This window comes from Habropoda laboriosa, unplaced genomic scaffold, assembly GCF_001263275.1.
Source record: "Habropoda laboriosa isolate 0110345459 unplaced genomic scaffold, ASM126327v1 scaffold67, whole genome shotgun sequence".
NCBI lineage: Eukaryota > Metazoa > Arthropoda > Insecta > Hymenoptera > Apidae > Habropoda > Habropoda laboriosa.
In genome coordinates this window covers 1,482,788-1,505,737 of record NW_017100242.1, presented here as the reverse complement: position 1 = coordinate 1,505,737, position 22,950 = coordinate 1,482,788, and the positions used below count along the sequence as shown (strand labels likewise).

The 22,950-nt window shown below is 43.3% G+C and overlaps 1 protein-coding gene across 1 annotated transcript in view; it reads right to left on the bottom strand.

Moving 5' to 3' along the window:
- Positions 1–21,245, bottom strand: part of LOC108571902 (suppressor of lurcher protein 1-like) — a 261,339-nt gene extending 240,094 nt beyond the window's left edge. Inside the window, exons 1-2 of the mRNA XM_017934059.1 lie at positions 21,066–21,245; positions 18,757–18,904 (exon numbers count right to left, since the gene is read on the bottom strand). Coding sequence (XP_017789548.1) covers positions 18,757–18,904; positions 21,066–21,245 — 328 coding nt within the window. The remainder of the gene's footprint in view (positions 1–18,756; positions 18,905–21,065) is intronic.
- Between the last annotated feature and the right edge of the window lie 1,705 nt (positions 21,246–22,950).

Here is a 22,950-nt window from a genome sequence, read left to right as displayed (position 1 = left end):
AGTATTCACACTACTACAAAATAAACATGTTTCGCGATCCATTTGCGAACTGCTCGAAATCACCAGCGTGGTTCAGCCATAAGGCTCAAAAATTTCAGAATCTCCGTATATTCGCTATAACTCCCTAACAAAGCCTCAAACGACTTATGTTCATATAACATTTTCTTCTCATCTACACCCAAAGAACACGCCCACAAAGTTTCATAAAAAAGCAAACAAGGACATCCGGTATATCGTTACCGGTTTCAACTACCGCGAGTCAAGCTGTCTGTAACCCAACATCCCTATAATCTGCATAATCGTACGACCCATTTTCGCGAGCTCTTCCCTTTGTCAGGATATACTCGACCATCCCGCGTCTCCGTAAGCTCGTACAGCTTCCCTTCTGTGCTTCCTCGGGACCGTGTAAGGAAATACCGACCGACTTGTACAAGAACCGGGGGACATCATCGCGTTACGGTCAGGAAGGGGCAAAAAACGTCGGACCTTCGCCCGTCGCAAAAGCTGACTCGATGCGGTCCGGCGGCTGGAGCGATTCGGTCAAAGGTAAAATGTAGTTTAACTTTGTCAGCAGAAAACCGCCATCGCGACGCGAAATCCCAGCAACGAAATTTCCATCCAATCGGGAGGATCCGAGTGGCGCGGGGGACGAGGGACGGGATTATCATTCGGGAATCTCTTCCTACTCTTTCGAAGCGAAAGATCACGACCCGTTGGTAGACATACGCGACGGAGGAAGCATGGTACAGCTGCTTATTATGCGAGTTTCGCAGGGAAATTCATTTTCCCCGCATCAAACAATTCTTCGGCGGGATATCAATTTCGATGTTACAGAGGCGGCAACTTTTAGAACGGTTCCCAAGGCGTGGCAACTGTCTTCCACCGCCGCTGCTGTCGTCGTCGTCCCAGCACGATGACAAAAGTTAAATGTGCCACGCGTGCTTTCACGGCCTCGTTCGTGACTTAGGGTACCACCTGACATAGTGTCCTGTCACTAACGGCGATATGTGACGATAATGTAGAATCATACTTGAAGGAAGATTAATAGAGGCTGGCCGGAACGTGTGATATTTTTCGGTTTCGTAGACTTTCGAACAACTCTACGGTGAAACTGTGTTACACGATATGATCTATCGTGCGAGGAGAAATACAAGAAACTCGTGAGGCATTATGCTCGTGTAGTGTACATTAGGGAATGAAATATTCCTGTTAGAAAACTAGATTTGGGGAAACTGAACGTGGAATATGTTGGAATCTCAACAGCTTTGCACTATATCTGACTAAAGCAGAACATGTTTTGATTACTGAAACGTGAACGTTATCAGATTTGAAGTTTTTGTGGAAAATTGTATTTCGATGCTCAATCAGAGAAAGTGATAATCACCGATTTTTATGAAATTTTCATATACATCAGTCCTCGAAATCAGTCCCTTTATTATTACACTTTTTGGCGCCTTTTACCCTTTTTAAAAATTCCAACAGCCATTTTCTCGCGTGATACAATACTTGTTATGAAAATTGCCGAGAAAAATGTATTCCGCGAGACTGTCCGTTCACCCAAAAATAGTGCAACGTTAAAGAAAATTTTACCGGGGAAAATTTCAGGAAACAAAAATTACCTCTCTCACTATCTCTCAATTATCATTGCACGCTTCGTGACTGCAAACAAGAGATTAGCAAAATGGTCGAAATATAGGAAAGATCAGTGGTTCCGGTGGTAATTGGAACAGAAACTAGAAAAGTGAATAACCTCCAGCATTGTTGCATTAACATTTTAAACAAAGACCTGTTATTGTGTTACTTTTGACAATGAGCGAACAAATGAATTACACAGAAGTTCGGTGTAAATTGATTCATCAATTACCAAAATGATCGTTTTAAAATTAATTGGAGTTACCTTATTGTTGCAGAATCGCGTTTAAATTGCGCAAGTGTTTAAAGTAGATATCGCGTTATTGAAAACCATTTTCACCGACACAGCGGTTCGAATACTCCCGTGAAAACTTCTTTTTACGCTGTGTTTAACTGCGATATTACTTTTAAATAGAGCATCTTTGCCAGGTGGAAATAGAACGAAACTTTTAATAAATGTTAAACGTGCCGCACACCGTGGCAGGTTACGCATGCTTACGCTGTTAACGTGTTAAACGAAAGTGTGAAATGTATCACGCGTTAAACTATATAAAGGATGTGTCGTGTAATTTAAATTACGAATAGAGGGAGTATGTGAAAGTTAATTAGTTAAAGCAGAAAATTAATTGCATGCATAGTATAATGTAAAATAGAGCAGGTGATGATTAAAATTTTATAAAACGACACAACAAAATTTGCGAAAAAATTTTCGTGTACAATTTTTGATTTCGAAAATTTCCTATTTTTGACAATTTGCAATAATAAATGTAATTAATCAGTAGAATTAATTCTCTGTTTACTAATCTATCATAGTTAAGTCTTTTTATTTTTATATAGAAGATTACCTATTTCTGAGAACTTCCAATAATAAATTAAATTAATTAATGAAATTAATTCTCTAATAACAAATTTATCACAGTCAAGTCTTTTTATTTTGATTTCGAAAATTTCCTACTGTTGACAATTTGCAATAATAAATTAAATCAATCAATAAAATTAATTCTCTAATAACAAATTTATCACAGTTAAGTCTTTTCATTCTGATTTCGAAATTTCCCTATTTCTGAGAATTTCCAATGATAAATGAAATCTCTAATAACAAATTTATCATAGTTACGTGTTTTATTTGCAGCATAACTGACACCGCGATCTGCATGACAATCACTAGCTTTATTACGAATTAAATGTGTTCTAACCTCGATGATAAATAGCTAATATCAAAACTGCGAATATAATCACACCGTAGATTAGTCACAATTAATCTTCCTTTGTTACATTAGATCTATTTATCGTTTACGTTACAAATTTGCGTACAAAGGAAAGATCTACATCCCTTAAATGGAGTAAATTCGTGCAACAGTATGTAAATAATATTACACGCGTTTGTCATTATAGACTTCAAGCTCTCGTGCATTTTGCACTGTTTAATAACATGTACGTTAATTTATCAGATCAAAGGCTGCGTGTCATTTGTTCAGCCTTGTTTATTCTACAATCGCAACTGCCTAATTATATTTAGTAACAAATAGTTAACCGAATATTACATTTTAACAGCAACAAGTAATATAACTGATATAACGAAGTACGAACTCCATTGCATTCATGTATTTGTATTGAATTCGTTGCTATTTCTTCAGTACAGTTTAATTTTCAATTTGCAGCAATCCTGTATTTGTGTATAAATAAAAGGCGTAACGCAAATAAGTTAAATCATCATTTTCTTTAGTGGCTAGTAACAGTTCGGATTAAGAGAGATTTGCCGCATCAAGGCTCAGCTATAATGTTACTTCATTTGCATCAACACGCAAGCTTATGGGCGCACTACAACTAAGCTGTACCGTCAGGGCATAAGATCGCTCGTGAACATTAATACAATGCTTGGTTGTTCCCCTAACGAGGAACAAACTTTCCTTGGTGGAAAATCATCGCGAATACACGTTAATCATATCCTCCTTTCCACGATACTGTAATTATAAATACAAAATTCAGGACGAACGATAAGTGTGTAAAATGTAAATTTATCCTTGTTAAATCGAGGATGTTAATGATATATTACATTCCTCTGTTACGGTCGAGATATGAATATTTTCGTATCTCAATAGAAAACAAACACACGCGCGAATAAATAATTCCTTCTGCGAGTGAGAATTTTCCAATAAACATGCTGATACATGTACATGAAAAAAACATACATTCTTTGCATACAGATGAACGCGTTTATTTCCGATCTGACAAACAACGAATATGAATCAATCACGCGTCAAAGGTCAACGGTGACCAGAACAATTGAGATAAATTGGGGGGGGAAAAAAAAGGAGAATGTATAAAGTAATCGAGCAATGAGTGAAATGTTTATTGCGTCGAGAGAATTCGATGCAACGCTTTCTATTAACGATGACAGCATTAAATTGATATTATTGCCGAAGAGTTCGACAGTAATCTAATCCCGGCGTCACCTTCGCTCTGTCCCCGAATTAAATCTCAATTATTGCTCCCGGCTAGAGAAAGAGGAAGAGGGAGAATGAGAGAGAGAGAGAGAGAGATGGTGAACGTCTTGAACTCTGCCAATTGCTCGCTGCGCTAAATCGGCTCTTAATTGACGGATGAAACGGCTCCTCGAATCAGGCCACTCGCTGCAGTAAGACGTGAAACACTTTTCTCCTTCACCCTTTCTCTACCTTTCGCTGTAGAGTAGGAACGTTCTCGTCGTGCGTTAATCACACTAACACCGGACTTCGGATGATATTTAAAAACAAGTTTCTCGACCGGCTGTAAATTACGTTTAACGAACATCGAGGGAGCTCTAACGAACGTCCTTTTGCGACAGCGTGTTTCGAAGGAACAGGGCAACCGGGATCACCCTTTCAAAGAAATAACGTAAGGAAGTTAAGTCAGTTTTCGTTAATCAATTTTTCGCCTTTCATTGGTCAATTCGGTTAGATGTCTCGGATGAGAAATAGGGTAACACTGTGGTGGATGGACAAAGGGAGCAAACCTCGAAAGGAAAATATGAGTGAGTGAGTGAATGGGTGAGAGAGTGAGTGAGAGAGTGATTGGGTGAGTGAGAAAGTGAGTGATTGAGTGAGTGAGATATGGCGTGAGTGATTGAGTGAGCGTTTGAGTGATTGGGAGAGTGAGAGAGTGAGTGAGTGAGAAAGTGAGTGATTGAGTGAGTGAGATATGGCGTGAGTGATTGAGTGAGAAAGTGAGTGATTGAGTGAGCGTTTGAGTGATTGGGAGAGTGGGAGAGTGAGAGAGTGAGTGAGTGAGAAAGTGAGTGATTGAGTGAGCGTTTGAGTGATTGGGAGAGTGAGAGAGTGAGTGAGTGAGAGAGTGAGTGATGGAGTAAGAGAATGCGTGAGTGAGAAAATGATAGATTGAGTGAGTAAGTGAGAGATTCAGTGATTGAGAGAGTGAGAGTGGGAGTCGGGGAAGGAAAGAGGGGGAGAGTAAGTGAGTGAGTGCGTGAGTCAGTGAGTGTGTAAGTGAGCAAGTGAATAAGAGCATAAGTCAGAGAGAATAAGGAGTGACTAAGTAAGTAAGTAAGAGAGAGAGCTGTCACAGGACAGAGATAATGAGAAGCAGAGGCAGAGTCGTGGACCCGATGCTTATCAACGTTATTCACGCGTGGCGGCTGTATCGTTCTAAAGCTCCGCCTTCGTGCTTTCGAGCTGCTCTCCTTACATACACGTGCGCCGGTTCGCATGTACCGCTGTATGTACGACTATAATGAGGGAACATGTACAGGTGAACACCCAGGACGAGATAGTCGAAATAGGGTCCGTGTGTATAGGGGTCACAGAAACAGGTAAAGCCAGCTAGTACACGTTTACCCTTCCTTCTCTCTCTCTCACCGTGTTCACCCCTAACTTCCCTCTCCCACACGCTATTCGTCGCACACACGGCCCGCACTCTCAGCTAACTGCCGCGCTATCGTCACATTCCATTCTGTTTGCGGAAATCTCACGTGGCTACGATTGTACCACCCCTTCCACCCTCCCCCGCCGCCTCTCTCACGCCCGCTTCACGAGCAAGCAAGCGTGCGCTACCGATGGTAAGTGCATTTCTGAAATTTCGAGGTGCAAGGGTTTAGTGACGCGCGGCTGCAAATGCCATTCGAACGACGCTCGCTTCGTCTCTCGCTCCCCTCTCTCTCTCTCTCTCTCTCTCCCGCGATTACTATCGCAACAATGGGTATTCTTGTACTCAAATCGAGAACGTTTCGCGAGATCGAAACCCATGATACCAGACGAGAACCAGTCTCACCGATGATCGTGTCACTGATCGATCCACCCGGTGAAATTTCCACCCAAAAAAAGAGCCACCGAAGCGCTTCGTTAGGATGAAAATACCAACCGAAGGACCGATCGAACGAGATTTTATACTGCTGCACGCGCGAGAACGATAATTCGATACACAGCCGGGGGGAAATAATGGATTTAACCGAGAACTGAAATTTTCACCTGACGAAAATATAGGTATAATCTTCGCGAATGTTTCGCGATGATTACCGTGAAAACGAAACCCGGTCCTCTCTCGTAGGATACCTAAAAAGGGATCACACACATGTACACACACACATGGAATAGCAAAATAGAAGGAAAATGTGAAAACCAGCGACGTTTGCCAAAGAACGAAGAAATAATTTCATCTTGGGAATCGAAGGTGAACCGTACCGTGTCGCGTCTCTCTCACGCGAGAACGATTTTATTGTGCCAACAATGGCATCCGGTGACATCGCCACGTACGTGAGAAGCCGCGACTGGGTGTGTCGCGAAATTGAGGCCACCAGGACTTCTCATTGTCAAAGCGTATCCATCCTACTGTGAAAACGGACGACAAACGGAAACCCGCGAGACGTGTCGCGGGAAGAAAGGAAACACGGAGAGGCGACTAGGAGATTCCGCGCGCGGCTCTCGCGAGCGCCCGCGTATTCCCCCGCAACGATAGCTCGCAAAAGGGAAGAACCGACGACCTAGCGTTCCTCGATAAAAACTCCCTTTTCCCTCTTCTAGTCGTCGTCTCACACATTGGACGGTTCGTCGTACAGATGCTCGAACGCAAGCACCGCGTTATATGGGACGCGTTTGGCTCTATCGCACGCTTTCGTCTTCTTGTCGCGCGAAATTTCTTCGAAAGAAGAAAGAAAACGACGGGGTGAGAGGGGGAGGAGGAAGAAGGAAGGAGGCACACGAAGGAGCGTCTGGACGCTCGTAAAAAGTTCCACTTGAAACACTGCTCCTCGTGTCGGTGTCTGAAGGGCCGGTATTAACTTTGCAATCATGCGCCATTTTCACGGTCACCATGTGCTCGGCCCCTTTTCCTCGAGAAATTAGATTTAACCGTGATAGAAGAGCGAGAGAGATCGTTTTCTCGTTGTCTGTCGTGGAATCTCGCGAGAATTTTTCTTACAGTTAGTTCAATTTTCGTTGTCGCGTGCACAGTATCGATGTTGATTGAAAACTCTATTTACCTAATACTCGTACCGGCGAATGGTTCGCGTATATAACGTCGGTTGTTGATCAAAGTGATTAATTGTTACTGATAAAGCTTTTGCGATTCGTACCGATGTGAAAATTGATATGTGAAAATTTTACACTCGCTCGATTAAATTTGTTTCGAGCGTGAAAATGAAAAGGGTGGTGAAAAAATAATTAATTGGACACTTTCGAGGAGTATGAAGATGCGGGTACGAAGCGATATTAAATTAATGAAAAGGAAAACGTGTTAGAAGACTCTCGGTGTTCCCTTTGGCAATGCAATTTGCAAAATCAATATACAAATGGAGGACGTCGTTGTTAATTAATTTTCGTATCGCTTTAAATAATAAATATCGAGTAGGAACTTTTTCGAATTCAATTCGATAATTGAGTCGAGTTGCAAATGACACATTGGGATATTTTGTTTTCAACGGTCGTATTAATATTTCAACGGGTCAATTTGTCTGTATCATCGGCAGTTTAATGTACTGATCAAACCGAGAATCAAATCTTCAAATCGACCCGGGTGATGTTCACACTTAGTATTTACTTCTGAATTTCTTCAATATGTTTCGCGAATGATATTGACATTCACTACTGAATTCGTGCAATATAGTAGATAACCCGCAGCGTGCAATCTCTTTGCTCACGTGATAGCTAAACTTTTTTATACCCTTCAATATTAATCCCTCTCGTTTCTCCTGTAACAATATTTTATTTAACACGTGCAACGCATCAATTGAAAAATACAAAAATTATCGAATATCGACGTCTCCCGTGAAAATATCGTTTTAAATCGACGAAAAAATTTAGTAACGTTATACGCACGAAAAATGATTTAATCTCTTCACAGCGAGTGTAATAAAACGGCGAAGAGAAACTTAAAAAAGAAATATCTATTCCACGTGAGTTACTTCACTCTTCAAATCGTTATTGCAAGAGAAAATTTCTCCTGCATCCACGAAATCTACAAATAGACACGCGCAAGGAATTGGCTTCCCTTTAATTAACAAGTATTTAATTAAACTACACGCGTTTTCACCTCCGATTGCAATTTCTGCGAATTATGACCGGCGGAATTGGGATTGGTTTAATTTACGCGTAAAACTACCAACCCAGATAGGACATTCCAAGTACGCGAGAACGGTAATCCTCGACCGCTAATAGCTAGCCTCGATTAAACCAAAATTTGATCGCACGCACTTCTTCAAATCTCGAAAATTCATTTCGCAAAAGAGACACGCAACTGCAATACACACGACAACACAACACCCAAGACGGACCACACACGTCAGAGTCAATATCACACGCGTCTAAAGACCAATCGATGGTACAGGAATCCAAGACAGACCACACGCATCGGAATTAATCGATATTCAATTGTACAAAAGAGGAACTGTTGGAAATAAAAGTCAGTACGTTCTTATCCTCGGAATCTAACGTGTTATTATTAACGTGACTCGTAAACCTTTAGAACTTTATCTTAGAAGTCTATGTGTTAGGTTTTCTGTAGAAACGGTTTATGGCACGATCGACCGGGAACGGTTATTTTTGAGTTGAGGATTTTCGTTTATTGCTTGCACGGGTCTAATTACATCCTGCGAGGGTCACTAGAATCGCTTTGCTAGATTTTTAGTAATTTGTGTCCCTCGCGCTCAATAGCCTACGAGCATACCATAAACCACGAATTTCCGTAACGGTCCGCTTGCCAATTAGTCACCCGGGGGAAATTCCAGACTTTTTGGGACCTTCCGCCCACCCCTCGCGACCGTCTCCCACCCTTCCAAGGTGACAGCGCGCTAAAGGCGCACTGGAAGGGCGGCAAAGACGATATTAGACACGCTGATTGGCAAATGCAATCGTTAACCATTAACCAGTCAGCGTGTCCCAACGAAAATCCCTCTCACGGACGTCCGAGACGCGACGTCGGGGAGTTGAGTCGTCGAGTAGTCGTTCAACCACCACGAACAAGGAGAACCAAGGAGCAACCAGCTCACATCACGCGATACCATAGATCAGTTTTTACAGGTCCCAATCATTTGGGTGGTCCTTCGAACCAGTATCTAGACGGCACAACATCGTGCAAACATCCACAAAGCTCGAAAGTTCATCGCCGCAACCACGGGCATTAACAGTATGTAAAGTAGTTTCGAAAATCATCAAGAAAACTACTCATTTCACAAAACAAAAGAACGGTCATCAGGAGCAACGGATTCTTCTTTTATTCGTTTACGGATAAGATTCCCCGTTACACAACCACAGTGTAACCACTCTTCCCCAAGGACGAGGAATAATCCTGAACACACACGCCGGTGTTTTAATTAAACCGTAACAAGGTTCGACGAGGAATCACGAAACAAACCGTAGCGCAGTTCCTGAAGCCGAATACGACAAAGCTCGAAAGTTAATCATCCCGAATTGGTGTCCCGCGACAAATGCTTCCGCGGCGCACAGGTGTGGTGGTAGCTCGCGTATAGCTGGCAGCTACGTAAACGTCATTCACGGTGTATTTAATTTGGACGGGTAAGCACGCGTTCCAATTTCATCTCGCGAAGAAACGACGCGACCTTAAGTGAGCTTAAGTCAGCTTAGGCCGGCTTAAGGACCATGGGACGTCGGTACACGCTGCCGGCTATGCTGTGTAGAGAGTTCCTCTCCTTTGCTTCGCCTTCTCTCCATCCCTCTCCCTCTGGTATCGATCTGTCGTCGAATGTCTCTCCCTCCCTCTCCACACCTTCGCAGTCTTAATTTAAATGGCAATTATCTGAGTGGAAAAAGTCGTTGAATTAAAAGTTATAGCCGCGGCCGGCAGTGTACAGGTATACAGCCGATTAGACACGATCCGAGGTCTCCTCTTGAAACGAATGACCGGGAAACGATTTCGAGAGGCGTTTCCATCGAGCGTTACAATCTCTCTGTGTGTGTTCACGTCTACGTATGGTACTTCTTCTTCACAGAGTCACACACCGATTGGTACCGTGATTGTATCTTGCGTGTACGGAATCTGTGCAGAGCGTCCACTCGACTGAACATTTTTGTCCTCGTCGAGACTTCCGTGTGCGAGGGCGAAGGAACACGAGAGACGTGACTCACCGAGAAAACCATTAGCCCTAGCCTGAAAGAGCTTGGACGACGCGGAGAACAAGTTTCATCCCCCTTCTGCGGATAGCAAGAAACTTCGGATTATCTTTCGCCGGAACATTTAGGGGGAGACGATTCGGTGGGGTCCGGCTGGAATAGCAGCGCCGGAACCGGTATTCCGCTGTCAAGAAATCGTAAAATCCACGACAAATAACCGGTAAACACTATCTCCTTCGTAGGATTGTACAGCGGCGAGGTTGCTCTGGTGCTGGGGAGGTTTGGACTAGTTCCACGCAGCTGGAACGACCAGAAAACGTCGGATGGTTCTCCGCTGTTAATGCGGCGAATTAATTCAACCTGGTATTTTTTTACAGAGAGGTTCGGTATTTACGGGGTCGGGGCACGCACGTAGAGATAGGACGGTAGCAGCTGTTGCGACGTTAAGCCGAAGCAAGTATGCGGTACGAACTATGTACCTAATTGAGGCAATTTACTGGTAGCTCCGGTGCTGTAATTAGTAATGGTGTTTGGTCACACGCTTCCAGCTGCAGGACCGGGGCGCGAAGAACATCCGGCCGATCTGTTCGCGTTATTTTATAACGACCCGCGCTTCTCAATTAACTACGATCGTATTTCCATAATCGCTAATTAACCCAAAATCGCGGTTGTTTAACGAACTGTTCCGGTCCACACCCCTCCTTTGCCGCACTCTCGCGCCCCTCGTCTACAGGCGGGATGGTGATCATTTTTACGTCGCCTCGTCTGCGACAGCCGAACGAATTATTAATGAAACCGGTTACATTCGTATATAATAACGACGGGCGCAAATGGCTGTAGACTTAACGCTCGACCCGCAATCGATATCTCCGCCCACTCTGGAGCTGCGAGAGTTCGAATAATTAGGCGATCGAACGTTTCCTGAATTTTTCAATATCGTCGATAAGCATAAGTATCACGTGGTTGTGGTATAGTTAGCCTTGGGCAAAGTAGTATTTGAAATACGAAGAAAAATAATTGCAGAAAGTGCTTTCTTAAGAGGGTGCACCAACCTGAGGCATTTAAATAGACAAAGTTTGGGATTTCATTTTTAGACAAGTATTATAATAAATAAGAAGTTTCATTTTTTTTTTTTTTTTGAGTATATGAATGTAACTTTCAGCTTATTTCTCCAATTCTTAAAATTCTGTTGTATATATACTACTTTTGGTTACACAGAAATTCACTTTTGGGAAAGTCGCGGTTGGGTCAATTTTGACCCGACCATCGTTTCAGCGGCAAACAATTCGAATTTCCTCTCGCTGCACTTTAACCCTGTCGATTCACCAGTCATACTCGAATCCCGCGCTTTAATCTTTAAAAGACCAATCCGACCACGCATCGAGGTGAGATAAAGGCAAAAACTGTCCCGCGCGAACTGCTTAGAACGCAATCGAATCATCGTCGCGGCAATAAATCAAAAGGCGATGGCGTTAGCAAAGAACGCAGTTTGCCAGACGATTTCCTCTTTTTTCCGAGCTCGTGTTTCCTCGGTTTAACGTTGTTCCCCTCGAAACAGGCGGACAACGCGATCCCGTGTTTTCGCAAATTTACGAGCGCAAACTAACGAAGAGGGCAGCTGTAGGTGCAAGTGTGATGTTTCGTTGGATTACGTCGGTTGACGAAGTCACGGTGAAAGAAAAACCATAACTCGCCTCTCTGTCCGACAAGAACAGACACGTACGGTGCATCACCGGAACAACAGTTCACAGCAGTTGTGTCCGTACGTGTGTGTGGAAGATTTTTTTGTAAAACTGTGTGCTGTAAAATAAAGCAGCGTTTCGCGGCGAGACAATGAAACAAGCGGCGTGGCGCAAAACTGTTCGTACGCGGCGCGCCAGTTGAACAAATGAACACACAACCGGCAAATTGCTCCTTTCTCCTCGAAACAAAAAACGAACAAGCTGAGAGGAGAGAGAGAGAAAGAGGATGAGGAGGAGCTAGTAGTAGGAGGGAACAAGAGTTACCGTGAGAGCGTTGTCGAAGCTCGTTCTTGCGCTTTGCCGATTCAATCTTGTCGTTAGTTTGCTCGCGTTTCGTTCTATCGCCCTCGGCCGCTTGTATAATTCCTTGGACTCGCTCTGTTTAATTTTCCCGCGAAAATCGCTGACCTCCTTCCAAGTGGCCTTTTAATTTCCCGACCATCCAACGGTTCGTACTGTTCGCCAGGGCTTGCACGCTCGGAAAATGAAGCTTCGTTCGTTTCTTTTCTTCCATTTTTTCTCTCTCGTAAACTTTTACGTATTAACGTTACCCTCTACCGGGGGTGGAGAAGTTCAAAGTTGTATAAACTGTCTACGATGAAAGGAAGAAGCTCGAGTTAACTTTCTTGACTCTCTTATTTCGAAACGTCCGCGACGTTGTTGGAAACGTGGGTAAACATAACGAATAGATATTCCAAGGTGAATTTTTTAATCTCTACACTAGGAGCAACAAATACATTTTTTTTATCTTTTCGTGAAGATTGTTTCGTTACAGCGTCTCGTTCTTGCGCCGGCAAAGCGGCTTAAATTAAACTGTCCGATCTGAAGCACAAAGGGAGAGAAGAGAGTCGAACTTTTCAAATACGGGTCCCGTTTACGAAGTTCAAAGAATTTGATCCTCTCTCGATAAGGTAGCGAATCCACCTCGAATTGCTGGCTGTTGGCTCCACCAACTTCCTCGGTGTTTGTCTTCATTTGCAACTAGTGTTTCTACTATTTACCCCTTTGTCGTGCTCGAACGAAGATAGATTTTACGCATGTAAACTTCCAGGATTATCTTAGAAATTCTCCGACGTTTCATCTTTTTTTTATTCCTCCAGGGAGAAGACGTAAGAAATTGCTCGGCAACTTTAAATTGGTTTTATTCTGGAAAATGTAGAATGTTTTTTCTCGAGTGGAGAATGTCTGATTCGAAAGGACGAAGAGGAAGTTTCGGATATGAAATAAAGAAGATGTTAACCCTTTGCACTCGAGAGGCGACTGAGAAGCGACGTTGTACAGTAGTGCACGCATAAGTGTCTGCATTTTTGCACACTCGAGCGTCCGTCGCTATCCCCAGCAATTCTTGGAAATGGGACTTCAGAGTGTGAGTTCGAGCGTGCCGAGTGAAACAAAGTATTCGATATCGACTCTCGAATGTGAACAACTGACACTTGATTTATCGGTATCCCACTCAGACGCATCTCCTCTCTTTTCTTTAGTTAAATTCGCAGAAGACACCTCCCAACTTAAGCGTGTGCACTACTGTATTTACCATTAGAGGCAACACTAAGGATGATACTTTCCAAGACAGCAGCTCTATTGTCAGAAAATACACCGACTCAGCGTTAATCGGACGTCGCTTGCAAGGGTGTACCATCGAAGGTCTCGGGAAGAGTGAGTGCGCGTCGTCCTGCCGGTCCCTGTCCAGCCCTACGCGAACAGGCCCAGGGAAAGGCCCAAAGGGGCGGAGTCACCCCCACCGAGCGCGCTGGGCCTGGCTTTAAGGTGCTCGCTTCTCCGTCTTCGGGACGGATTTTCTCACACTATGGAACTCCGTGAATTGTTCGCTACATGTTTAGTTTGAAAGAACCAGCTTCTAATAAAAATATTAGTTTTGAAAGATTATATTAATGTGGGGTTTGTAAGACTAAGGAATTACAGGCGCTTAAAATAACTGATGTTAGGACCCTGCAAGCCGTGGGGTGGAGGTGCAGCCTGCGCTCATTCTTGTCCAGGGCCCCTTGCGGCTCGGGTCCCGCGGTCCTTGTCTAGGCGCGTCGCACAGCGCCTAATGTGGGGAGAGATGGGGAAATGGAGAGAGTTGGTGTGAATGGCCTGGAAAGGAAGAACGAATGGAAGACGATTGTGCGTGGCGCGTTTATTTATGTTTAGGCGATAACATGGATTGCCAAGTCGATTGCGACGTGCGCGAGTGTGGATGCGTGTGTCCTTGTCTAGGCGCGTCGCACAGCGCCTAATGTGGGGAGAGATGGGGAAATGGAGAGAGTTGGCGTGAATGGCCTGGAAAGGAAGAACGAATGGAAGACGATTGTGCGTGGCGCGTTTATTTATATTTAGGCGATAACATGGGTTGCCAAGTCGATTGCGACGTGCGCAAGTGTGGATGCGTGTATGATTGACCAGCGAACGAGAAGCATCGTGCCGTGAACATTAACACGTTAAACGCCCAGCCTGTTTTGCTTACCGTCCCGTTCCGTCAAGTGGGCCATGCGAACTATAAACAGAAGACGACTAACGAAAAGTATACTGTCAGTCACCGGCGACTAACACTATGCCTTCCGGTCAGGCCGCGTCAGTCACCGGTGACTGACATGGCGCTTAACGTGTTAAGAGAGCGAATTACATTTTCTCGTGACAAATAAAAGTAATATTTGTAAAAAATGCGAGCTTTCGGCGGCGAAGTGGTGGCCTGGACTTTTTCACCCAGGAAGAGAAAGCGCGCGGGTACCTTTCCTCGGAAAGTCGAACGACGCGGAGAGGACACTCTGGAAATAGCCGTCGAGCGAGACGTGCACCGAAGCATTGAGCAGTCGCTTATCACTATACTTTAATACAATTTCGGTTAATACCCTATCCTGTGTTAAATTTACTTAAGTTGTGCTGACATACTAGTGAACAGCATCGGCGACGCGTGGGGTACTTTACTTTTTATTGAATAAAAAGTAATCAACAAAATCCCACATTCATTTTTGCTACTTCCCTATAGAAAAAGGGCATTCGAGTGCAAAGGGTTGATAGCAGCAAAGGGACAGAGATAGCAGGTGTAAGAAAATCTACCTCTCAAGACTTCCGCTCTATTTCTGAACTACTCCTTACCATGTACTGTTTGCACTTATTTACTCCCTTCTCCCTACACACACGCGTGTAGCTACACACAGACTGCCTGCCACTTGACCCCTCTGACATGCATACGCATTCCCTGAATCGCTGGATCCGGAATATTATAGTCGTACGTCGGTGAAGGAGGCTTAATCTGACATTATTGAACGCGGAGGATCGGGGAAACAGTGTTTGACGTTCGGTTCGTTGATTTCGAAGTGATGATACGAATATTGTGGATGGCGAGTATTGAGGAATTTGTTTACAAGGTTCTTGAGGATATCGTTATTCGAGAAGAAATTTTCTTCTCATTCTAGACGTTGCACAAATATTTTTATTGAAACTGACTGGACACTGTGTGGTCAATACGGTAGTATTGATAGTCTTTGCGCCATTTCTAACACTTTCTGTCAGTTTCTCGATTTTTTCCAGTCTTTTGACTTTTTTCATTCAATTCACTGCACAATTTCAGAAGATCCATCGTTCACGTTTTGAATTGGACATCCTTGTTTATCAACGTATACCAAAGGATTATTTTGCCCGTGTATTTAAATAAATAAAGTAAATAAAATGAGAAAATATCGAGATTCGCAGAATTGATAATAACGAAAGAGATTCATGTGCTTTTGAGAAATTTTTGTCACGAAATGGCTGTATGCCTCAATGTTATCAGATAGCTACGAGGAACTGTAACTTTATATTCGGTTTTACGAATTCTGATAATTCAGCATTTTAAAGAAATGTGTTTAAGATTAAGGTAATGTAATTTTCGCAATTTATACAGTAGCTACTTTCGAAAATATTCTGCCGATTTTCAATTATAAATAAAGAGATATTAATTTCAGTGAATGCTTTAACACATTCGAAGTGTCGATAATTTCATTTGCGCGAATACTAGTATTTCCAGCAGAAACAGAGGTCACACGGTTCACAGTTTCGAAAAGGACATAAATCATATTAAATGAAAAAATTTTCACCGTACGATCAATTTTCTGCTACTCTGCCCTCTCGCTATTCTTCCTTTTCCCTTTAAACGGACCCATAAAAAACAGCGTTCACTTCACTATTATAACAGCCACAAGAACAATGTGTGCTACACCTGTAAATAACGCACGTTTACACTAAAAAGAAAAAACAGGAGGCAAACGTCACTATTGAATTTGAAAAATTCATTGTTGAAAATAATTCCGTTTAATACCGCGCGCAACTTCTATTGAATTCATATTCTCGGTACAAAAAAATACCAGTGTAAATCAAACTGCGTTTAAAAGAAGTATATATATCTTGACGCTTGGATAGAATTTTGCATCGGTAACGTTACATTCGCTAAATTATTTCTTAAGTCAGTTCGGACCTGCATTCGTTTATCAAATTTTACATTGCAATAAAAATTTATTACAGCATAATTTAATTCTCACGTTTCTTCCTTTTCTCACGACACGCTGACATATTCCTTTAAGCATAATTACACGGTAAACAGTAAAGTACAGAAATGAAATCACGTTTCTTCCTTCTCTCACGACAGGCTGATACTTTTTGAGAATATAGTTACACTGTAAACTATAAAGTACAAAAGCGAAAGAGCGATTTGAAAACCTCCCCAAAACTTCCCACACATTTCTACGAATTAGCTGTACACGTTACACGAAGGTACAAATACAGCGACAAATTTTCGTATAAAAGAGGAGCAGTTATCTCTTTGGACGTGATTTAAAATCAAGCTGTCAATGAACGATAGCATCGAACGTTCGAACTGCTGGAACAAAGTTATTCGCGCGAGTCAGTCCCGTTTCCAGGCCATTCATCGTTTTGCGTGCCGGGAATGCATGATTCGAGGAACGGTCAGCGATTCAGCTGTTCGGGGGCCTCTTTCGCCGGTCGTCCCCTTCGAAATGCGTGTGAAAAATTGTTAAATGACTTGTAACACGTCCAATTCTCTCTCCAATCGCATTGTTTCGGAATTATTCTCTTCGCTTGGAAGCGTTACCCCTCGCGGAACGGAAAGGGTCGCATCGCGCCGCGATCGCGTAGCGACAAAGGTCGGCGAGCGGTGGCCGTGACGTTTCGTGCACGCATAAACGTGGAAACATCGACGAGACACACTTTTGTTCGCAAGTGTCAGGGCACTTATTAAGTGCGAAGCAAATTCGAACAATTACAGAATTTTTGAGATTTTTAGAAAAGTGATTCAGTCGTTGAGAATGATCTGTGTCAGCTGTGAACTCGTCTCGGACACTGCTTTCGTGTAATGTTTATCAGAATTTTTAGAAATTACGCGAAAATCGTTGCAAATTTTAAAAAACTGTCGAGGGCATCATATTGTGCGTCAAAAATAGTGAAACTTTGTCTTCTCTTATTTTTTTTAATAAATCTGCCATTCGCGAGAGAAACGCTGAAAATTAATAGCGCCAATACCCTCCACATTTTCTCTAATTTATGACATTCTACTTTGGCAAAGAAATGTAACTTAAATCGCATAACATTGTGCGTGAAAAGTACTGAAACTTTGCCTTCTCCTATTTTCCCCGCAAATTCACCATTTACGAGGAAATCACTGAAAACTGATAGCGTGAACAATAACAACTTTATTCAGAAAATGTAACTTAACTCGTGCAATACTTCCTGCACGGATATAACAGGTGTCCCAATATTCACGAACAGACGAATCAAGAGCACCGAAATTTCATTCGCACAACCGTCGATTCATTCTTCCCACCGAGCAATTACACTCGAACGGCGCCAAAATAGAAACCGCAAAAAGTGGCGAACGGTACTACGGAATGAGAATTTCGTCGAAAGTGCTTCCGAAACCTCGTAAACTGAAGAAACGGTAACGTCTACGAGGCAAGACGAAATTTTACGCTCGATAAATGTCAATCGTCATCGACGTACAGCCTACCGATCGTATTGCCGGCAACTCCTGCAAAACTACGTACGGAAGGAACGAAAAACCTACAGAAACAGAGAAAATGCTGTTTGCATTTCACGTTGTGTTTCAAACCCTTTACATACATACACAAACACAGCTTGCTACTCGTGGATGTTGCGCGATCGGGTCGAATCGATCCGAGCGATTTTAATTGGCTCGTTTAAAATCACCGAACGGGTAGGTAGTAGCAGTGGGAGGAAGAGAAAACGTACAATGGAGATTAATTCCTTTTCGCGAGAAGGTAAACGGATAGCCATTTGCCAGAGTTGTTACTTCCGATTGGCATCGAACCGTTCAACCGGTTATTTTCATTTTAATCGACTTAAAAGAGGGAAACGACACGAACTCGAGGAGGGTGGGAGAGAGAGAGAGAGGGAGGAGGAAGGAAGGAAGGTAACGCAGACCGGCGTAAAATAACACGCCGTCCGACAGAAGAAGCCGAGGAGAGAGGGTTGTAGAAGGAGAAGGAGAAAGCTGGCACTTTAATTCGACTCTTGAACGCCCCATTCGCGGGGAGAGTCTTTTAATAAAGTGCAAATCTTGTGTCATTGAGCGTGGCAATGACCCGAGTCTCTATTATACCCGTTCCAACCGGCATTCTTATTGCACGGCTGCAATTGTCTCTCGTCGGGTTATCGTCTGCTGCTTCTCATTCCGTAATCGTCTCCATTCGAAGACTCTGTTCTCAAGCGAGGGCCTTCTGTATACATTTCGCTTGGAAAAAAAGGGACACACGGCGCGAGAATTGGATGGGAAAGAAAAACGCGGTTTAACAGCGTCGATGAGATCCTACCTTTTCCGTCGCCAAGCTCCTTTGCCCGTTGCACCGCGAGAATCACAGGAGACGCGAAGACAAGCCACCAAACCGTAAACAGCAACATCGTCGTCACTTCCAAGGGTGTCTCTGCACTGTATTCTCCAACTTCTCCCTCGATGCTTGTCTCCTTTTGTTTTCTTGTTCCTTTTTTTTTTTCTTCTTATTCGTTATTCCTGTGTGGTTCTTTCTCTCTTCACTGTTCTCCGTTGCGTTGTATACGAGAGATCCGGGGACACAGAACTGAATCGCGGTGATTCGTAAATGGCAGAGGTAGGAACTTTCTGACGCCGAGTGCAAACAGAACGTAACCGTTTAATCGACGATCAGCCACAGGGGCGCGAGCGTCCAGCGAGAAAACGACGAAACGGAAGGAACGAGCGGAACGCGAGCGTCAAACGGAAATATTTTGCTTGCAGCCAATCGAGCCGGACGCTCGAATAGCGAAACAAACGGGAACAAAGAAAAAGGATGATCGAACTTTTACCTATATATATATATATGTATACGTAGCCCGGCGGCCCAATAACGAGAGACGAATTAAATTTCGTCGATTTTTCCGCACCGCGTGATCGACGTCGCTTCGTGAACTGGCTTCGAGGCTAATAAATACAACAGCGATACGTAAATAAACGACACTGAATGCGGCAGATAACGCGGGAGATGTCACTTTGAGAAATCGAAGCACGGGTGAAAATTCTCTCTCTCTTTTTACCGATCGAAAGTTCTCTCGACGATGGACGTCCTCGACGTCGTCGTCGTCGTTCGAGGAACGGAACTTTCTCGGTTATCCAACTGGGGTGGTCGACGTGTGTCTAAACGGGCCCCACACTTTGCGCAATTAATTTTCTCTCGTCACTTGGTGTAAAATGCCTCGGTTAATTGGCTTCCGAGAATCGCCGTAGGTTAATTACCGTGTACCCTTTTTTTTTCTGTCCATGTTTTCGAGCAGGTTAAATCGTTGACCGCGCGTAACCGTTCTCAGCGTGGGAACCACAATGTTTCACGTGCTGCTCCAGCCACCACACACATTCACCGGAACCTTCTTCAGCTTTTAACGAATGGGAGAGAGCCTCTAACGATCGCGCGCTACTACCACCACCGTGTGCGTGTGTCAATCGAGCCGGCGCTTTAATTATTTCCCCGCGCGAATCCACCAGCAACGGTCGAATCTCGCTGTCACTCGGTCAGCGCCGTCAAAGGAGAGCCGCGAGTCTTTCTGAGGCAGCGTCGACGACGATGGTCCACGAGGTCGAAGAGGAAGAAAACAGTTCGGTAAAGTGCGAGGATCGACGCTCGAGCCGCGTAGCTGAAACGGGAATTACAGGCTTATGGTCGTCTGATAGCCGATCTCGCGTCCCATTTCGTAGAAACGAGTACTGTCGCACCAGGATAGAAACCGATTACATATTCTCACGAAGGAGATGGAAAATCCAGGTGGACACGTGCTTCTACCTCCGATCTTCGATCTTCAATCTCTGTGCTTTTTCTCTCTCAGAAGAGGGTTGGAAATAGACGAACAGAAAAGACACGGAAACGAAAAAAAGAAAAGTTAACTGATAAACCCTCTCGGTGAACGTTTCCAATGTTGGGTCAGTGGAAGTGTATCTTCTTCTTCTTCGACGATTACGAGTAGTTCCACCCTCTCGGTGAACGTTTCCAATGTTGGGTCAGTGGAAGTGTATCTTCTTCTTCTTCGACGATCACGAGTAGATCCGTTTTCTTTTTTTGCTTCCTCTTTCTTTCACGTGCGTACTATCGCGATCATACGCGGCGAAATTCGTTCGACACAGGAGGAAGCACGAGGAGAGACGGATGTTAGAAGGAAGCGCGTGCAGTTGCACCTGGACCGAAACTGAGCAACGAACACGCGGTTCGCGAACGTGAATGCCCGGCGCGCCAGCCGAGACTGCGCCCTCCAACGTTTCCCCATAATGCACGCACGCCCCTTGTTCCCCTTCGACACCACCGAGCCGAATCCCTCCTCCCCGTTCACGAGCACAGAGTTCCCCCGGTTGCACTCAGTCTCAGCCTCACCCCTCAGTCAAGCCGCTGTGCCTCTCTTTTTCTCGCCATTGCTCACCCTCGCGAGATCGAGAGACCGCCGCCCCTGTCTTACCTCTGCCGCAACACTCCCGCGGCTTCCCTTTCCTCCTTTTACCCACCTCCGCCTACCTCCTCCTCCACTACCCTCGATAATTTCAGATTTCTGCGGCTTGACCGAGATACAGGCCGAGGCCAGTATCGCCCGTTCCCGTTTCGCGAGTTTCGTCTCTGCGCGGAGTTACCTGAGGATCGCCGGATTCGGCGAAAGGACCCCTAACGTTTGCCATTTCTCGAGACTCGTTGCAGTCGATAGGATCGAGAGCAGCTTCAGATGATTTCACTTTAGGTGTCCTTCGATTGTCGGCTAGATCGGATTTTCGGATTTCTTCGGTCGGAGAGGGTGAGAGTTTCGTTGGTTTCATTGTGTTCATGGAGCGGTTGGAGATCTCTTGGATCGGGGTTTCGGTGTCTTAAGTCATTTTGGGGGCTTTGATAATTTCCCGTGGGCGAACGTATGGGAAAATCTGAGAAAAATTCGAGGAAATGTATGAATTGTTATTCGGGGAAAAAATGAATTATTGAAATGTAGGTGAGTGCATAATTCTCTACAGGTTTAACTGTTTATGAATATACAGTGAATGTTTAATTTTGAAACCTTAATCTTTTGGATCCGGATTTCGGTGTCTTAAGTTATTTTTGTGGTTTGGTGGGGAGTTTGTAATACGTGAACGTATGGGAGAAGAAAATTTGAGAAAAATTGAAGGAAATGTAGGAATTGTTATTTGGGAAAAAATGAATTATTGGAATGTATGTGAGTGCATAATTATGAATATACAGTAAATGTTTGATTTTGAAACCTTCATCTTTTGGATCAGGATTTCGGTATCTTAAGCCATTTTTGGTGGTGAGTTTGTAGTAATTGAAAGTAAGGGAAAGCAAAATTTGAGAAAAATTGAAGGAAATATATGAATCGAATACGAAAAAACGAATTATTAAAGTGTATGTAAGTTAACAGATTTAACTTTTTGTAAATATACAGTAAATGTTTAATCTCGAAAGCCATTAACAGTATAGAAAATATGAATTTCACGAGAAAATGTGTAACGAGTATCAAAATATATTGAGATTCGAACATGTTAGCTGAAGTAGTTTAGAGAAAGTGGTATCAGCAGTTTATAGTCAGACAAGGGAAGAAGAGTAACATAAACTCGATCCCTAGAACGTTACCTTCGAAAATTAAAGTCGTTAAATTTGAAAAGTGCTGTTTAAAAAACACTGAAATATTGTAAGCAATTATTCAACAAAATATTCATTTTGCATAAACAATACGAAGAATATGTTACTTTCAAAGGAAACATGTGAAATTTAAGAGTGATAAGTATATTAACAGACAAATATAATAATTCGTATTTTTTCCACTTTTATCTAAAGTTTTCACGTTCCTTATAATTTTCTTTTCGCATATTCCCATCGAATATCGATATCGACGAATCTTCAAATCATATCCCAATATTTCAACTGAATTAATTTTCGATTAATTAGTCTCATTTAATGCACACATCACATTACAATATTTAGAAGATATATGTGCATATATGTGCAATAAAAATCAAAGAAACCCAAGAAAGCACGTTACAATTGAAAAAAGCACATTTATTCCGAAGAATTGAAAATTACCACAGAAACCGTTCAATTCGAATACGTCAACTTCCTTCCGTCGTTATCAACGAAACCCTACAAATTTCACAAGACAGAATGCACGTGAGCGTTTCTTCTCAGCAAGAAAGCTAAATTACTTCCTCCTCTTTCATAATTTCATAAAATAATCGAAACGAAAAGCAAAAAAGGAAGCAGAGGGCAGAACAAAACAGAGAGGGCAGGGCTCGTTCCTTTAATTGGAATATGGAGTTCCGTCGAATTGAAGTATTTAAAAGAAATAATCACGGAAGATGAGCAGTCTAGTAAGGAAGCGTGGAAATTCTTCGTTGATTATTCCCCGGCGAAGAATCCGAATAAGCTCGTTTTGAGGTTTTCCTCTTTCACCCTCGCAGTTAGGATATTGGATTCCGAGTTATTGAAATGTCCACGAGAGAGAGAGAGAGAGAGGAGAACCAAGTCCCACTGACC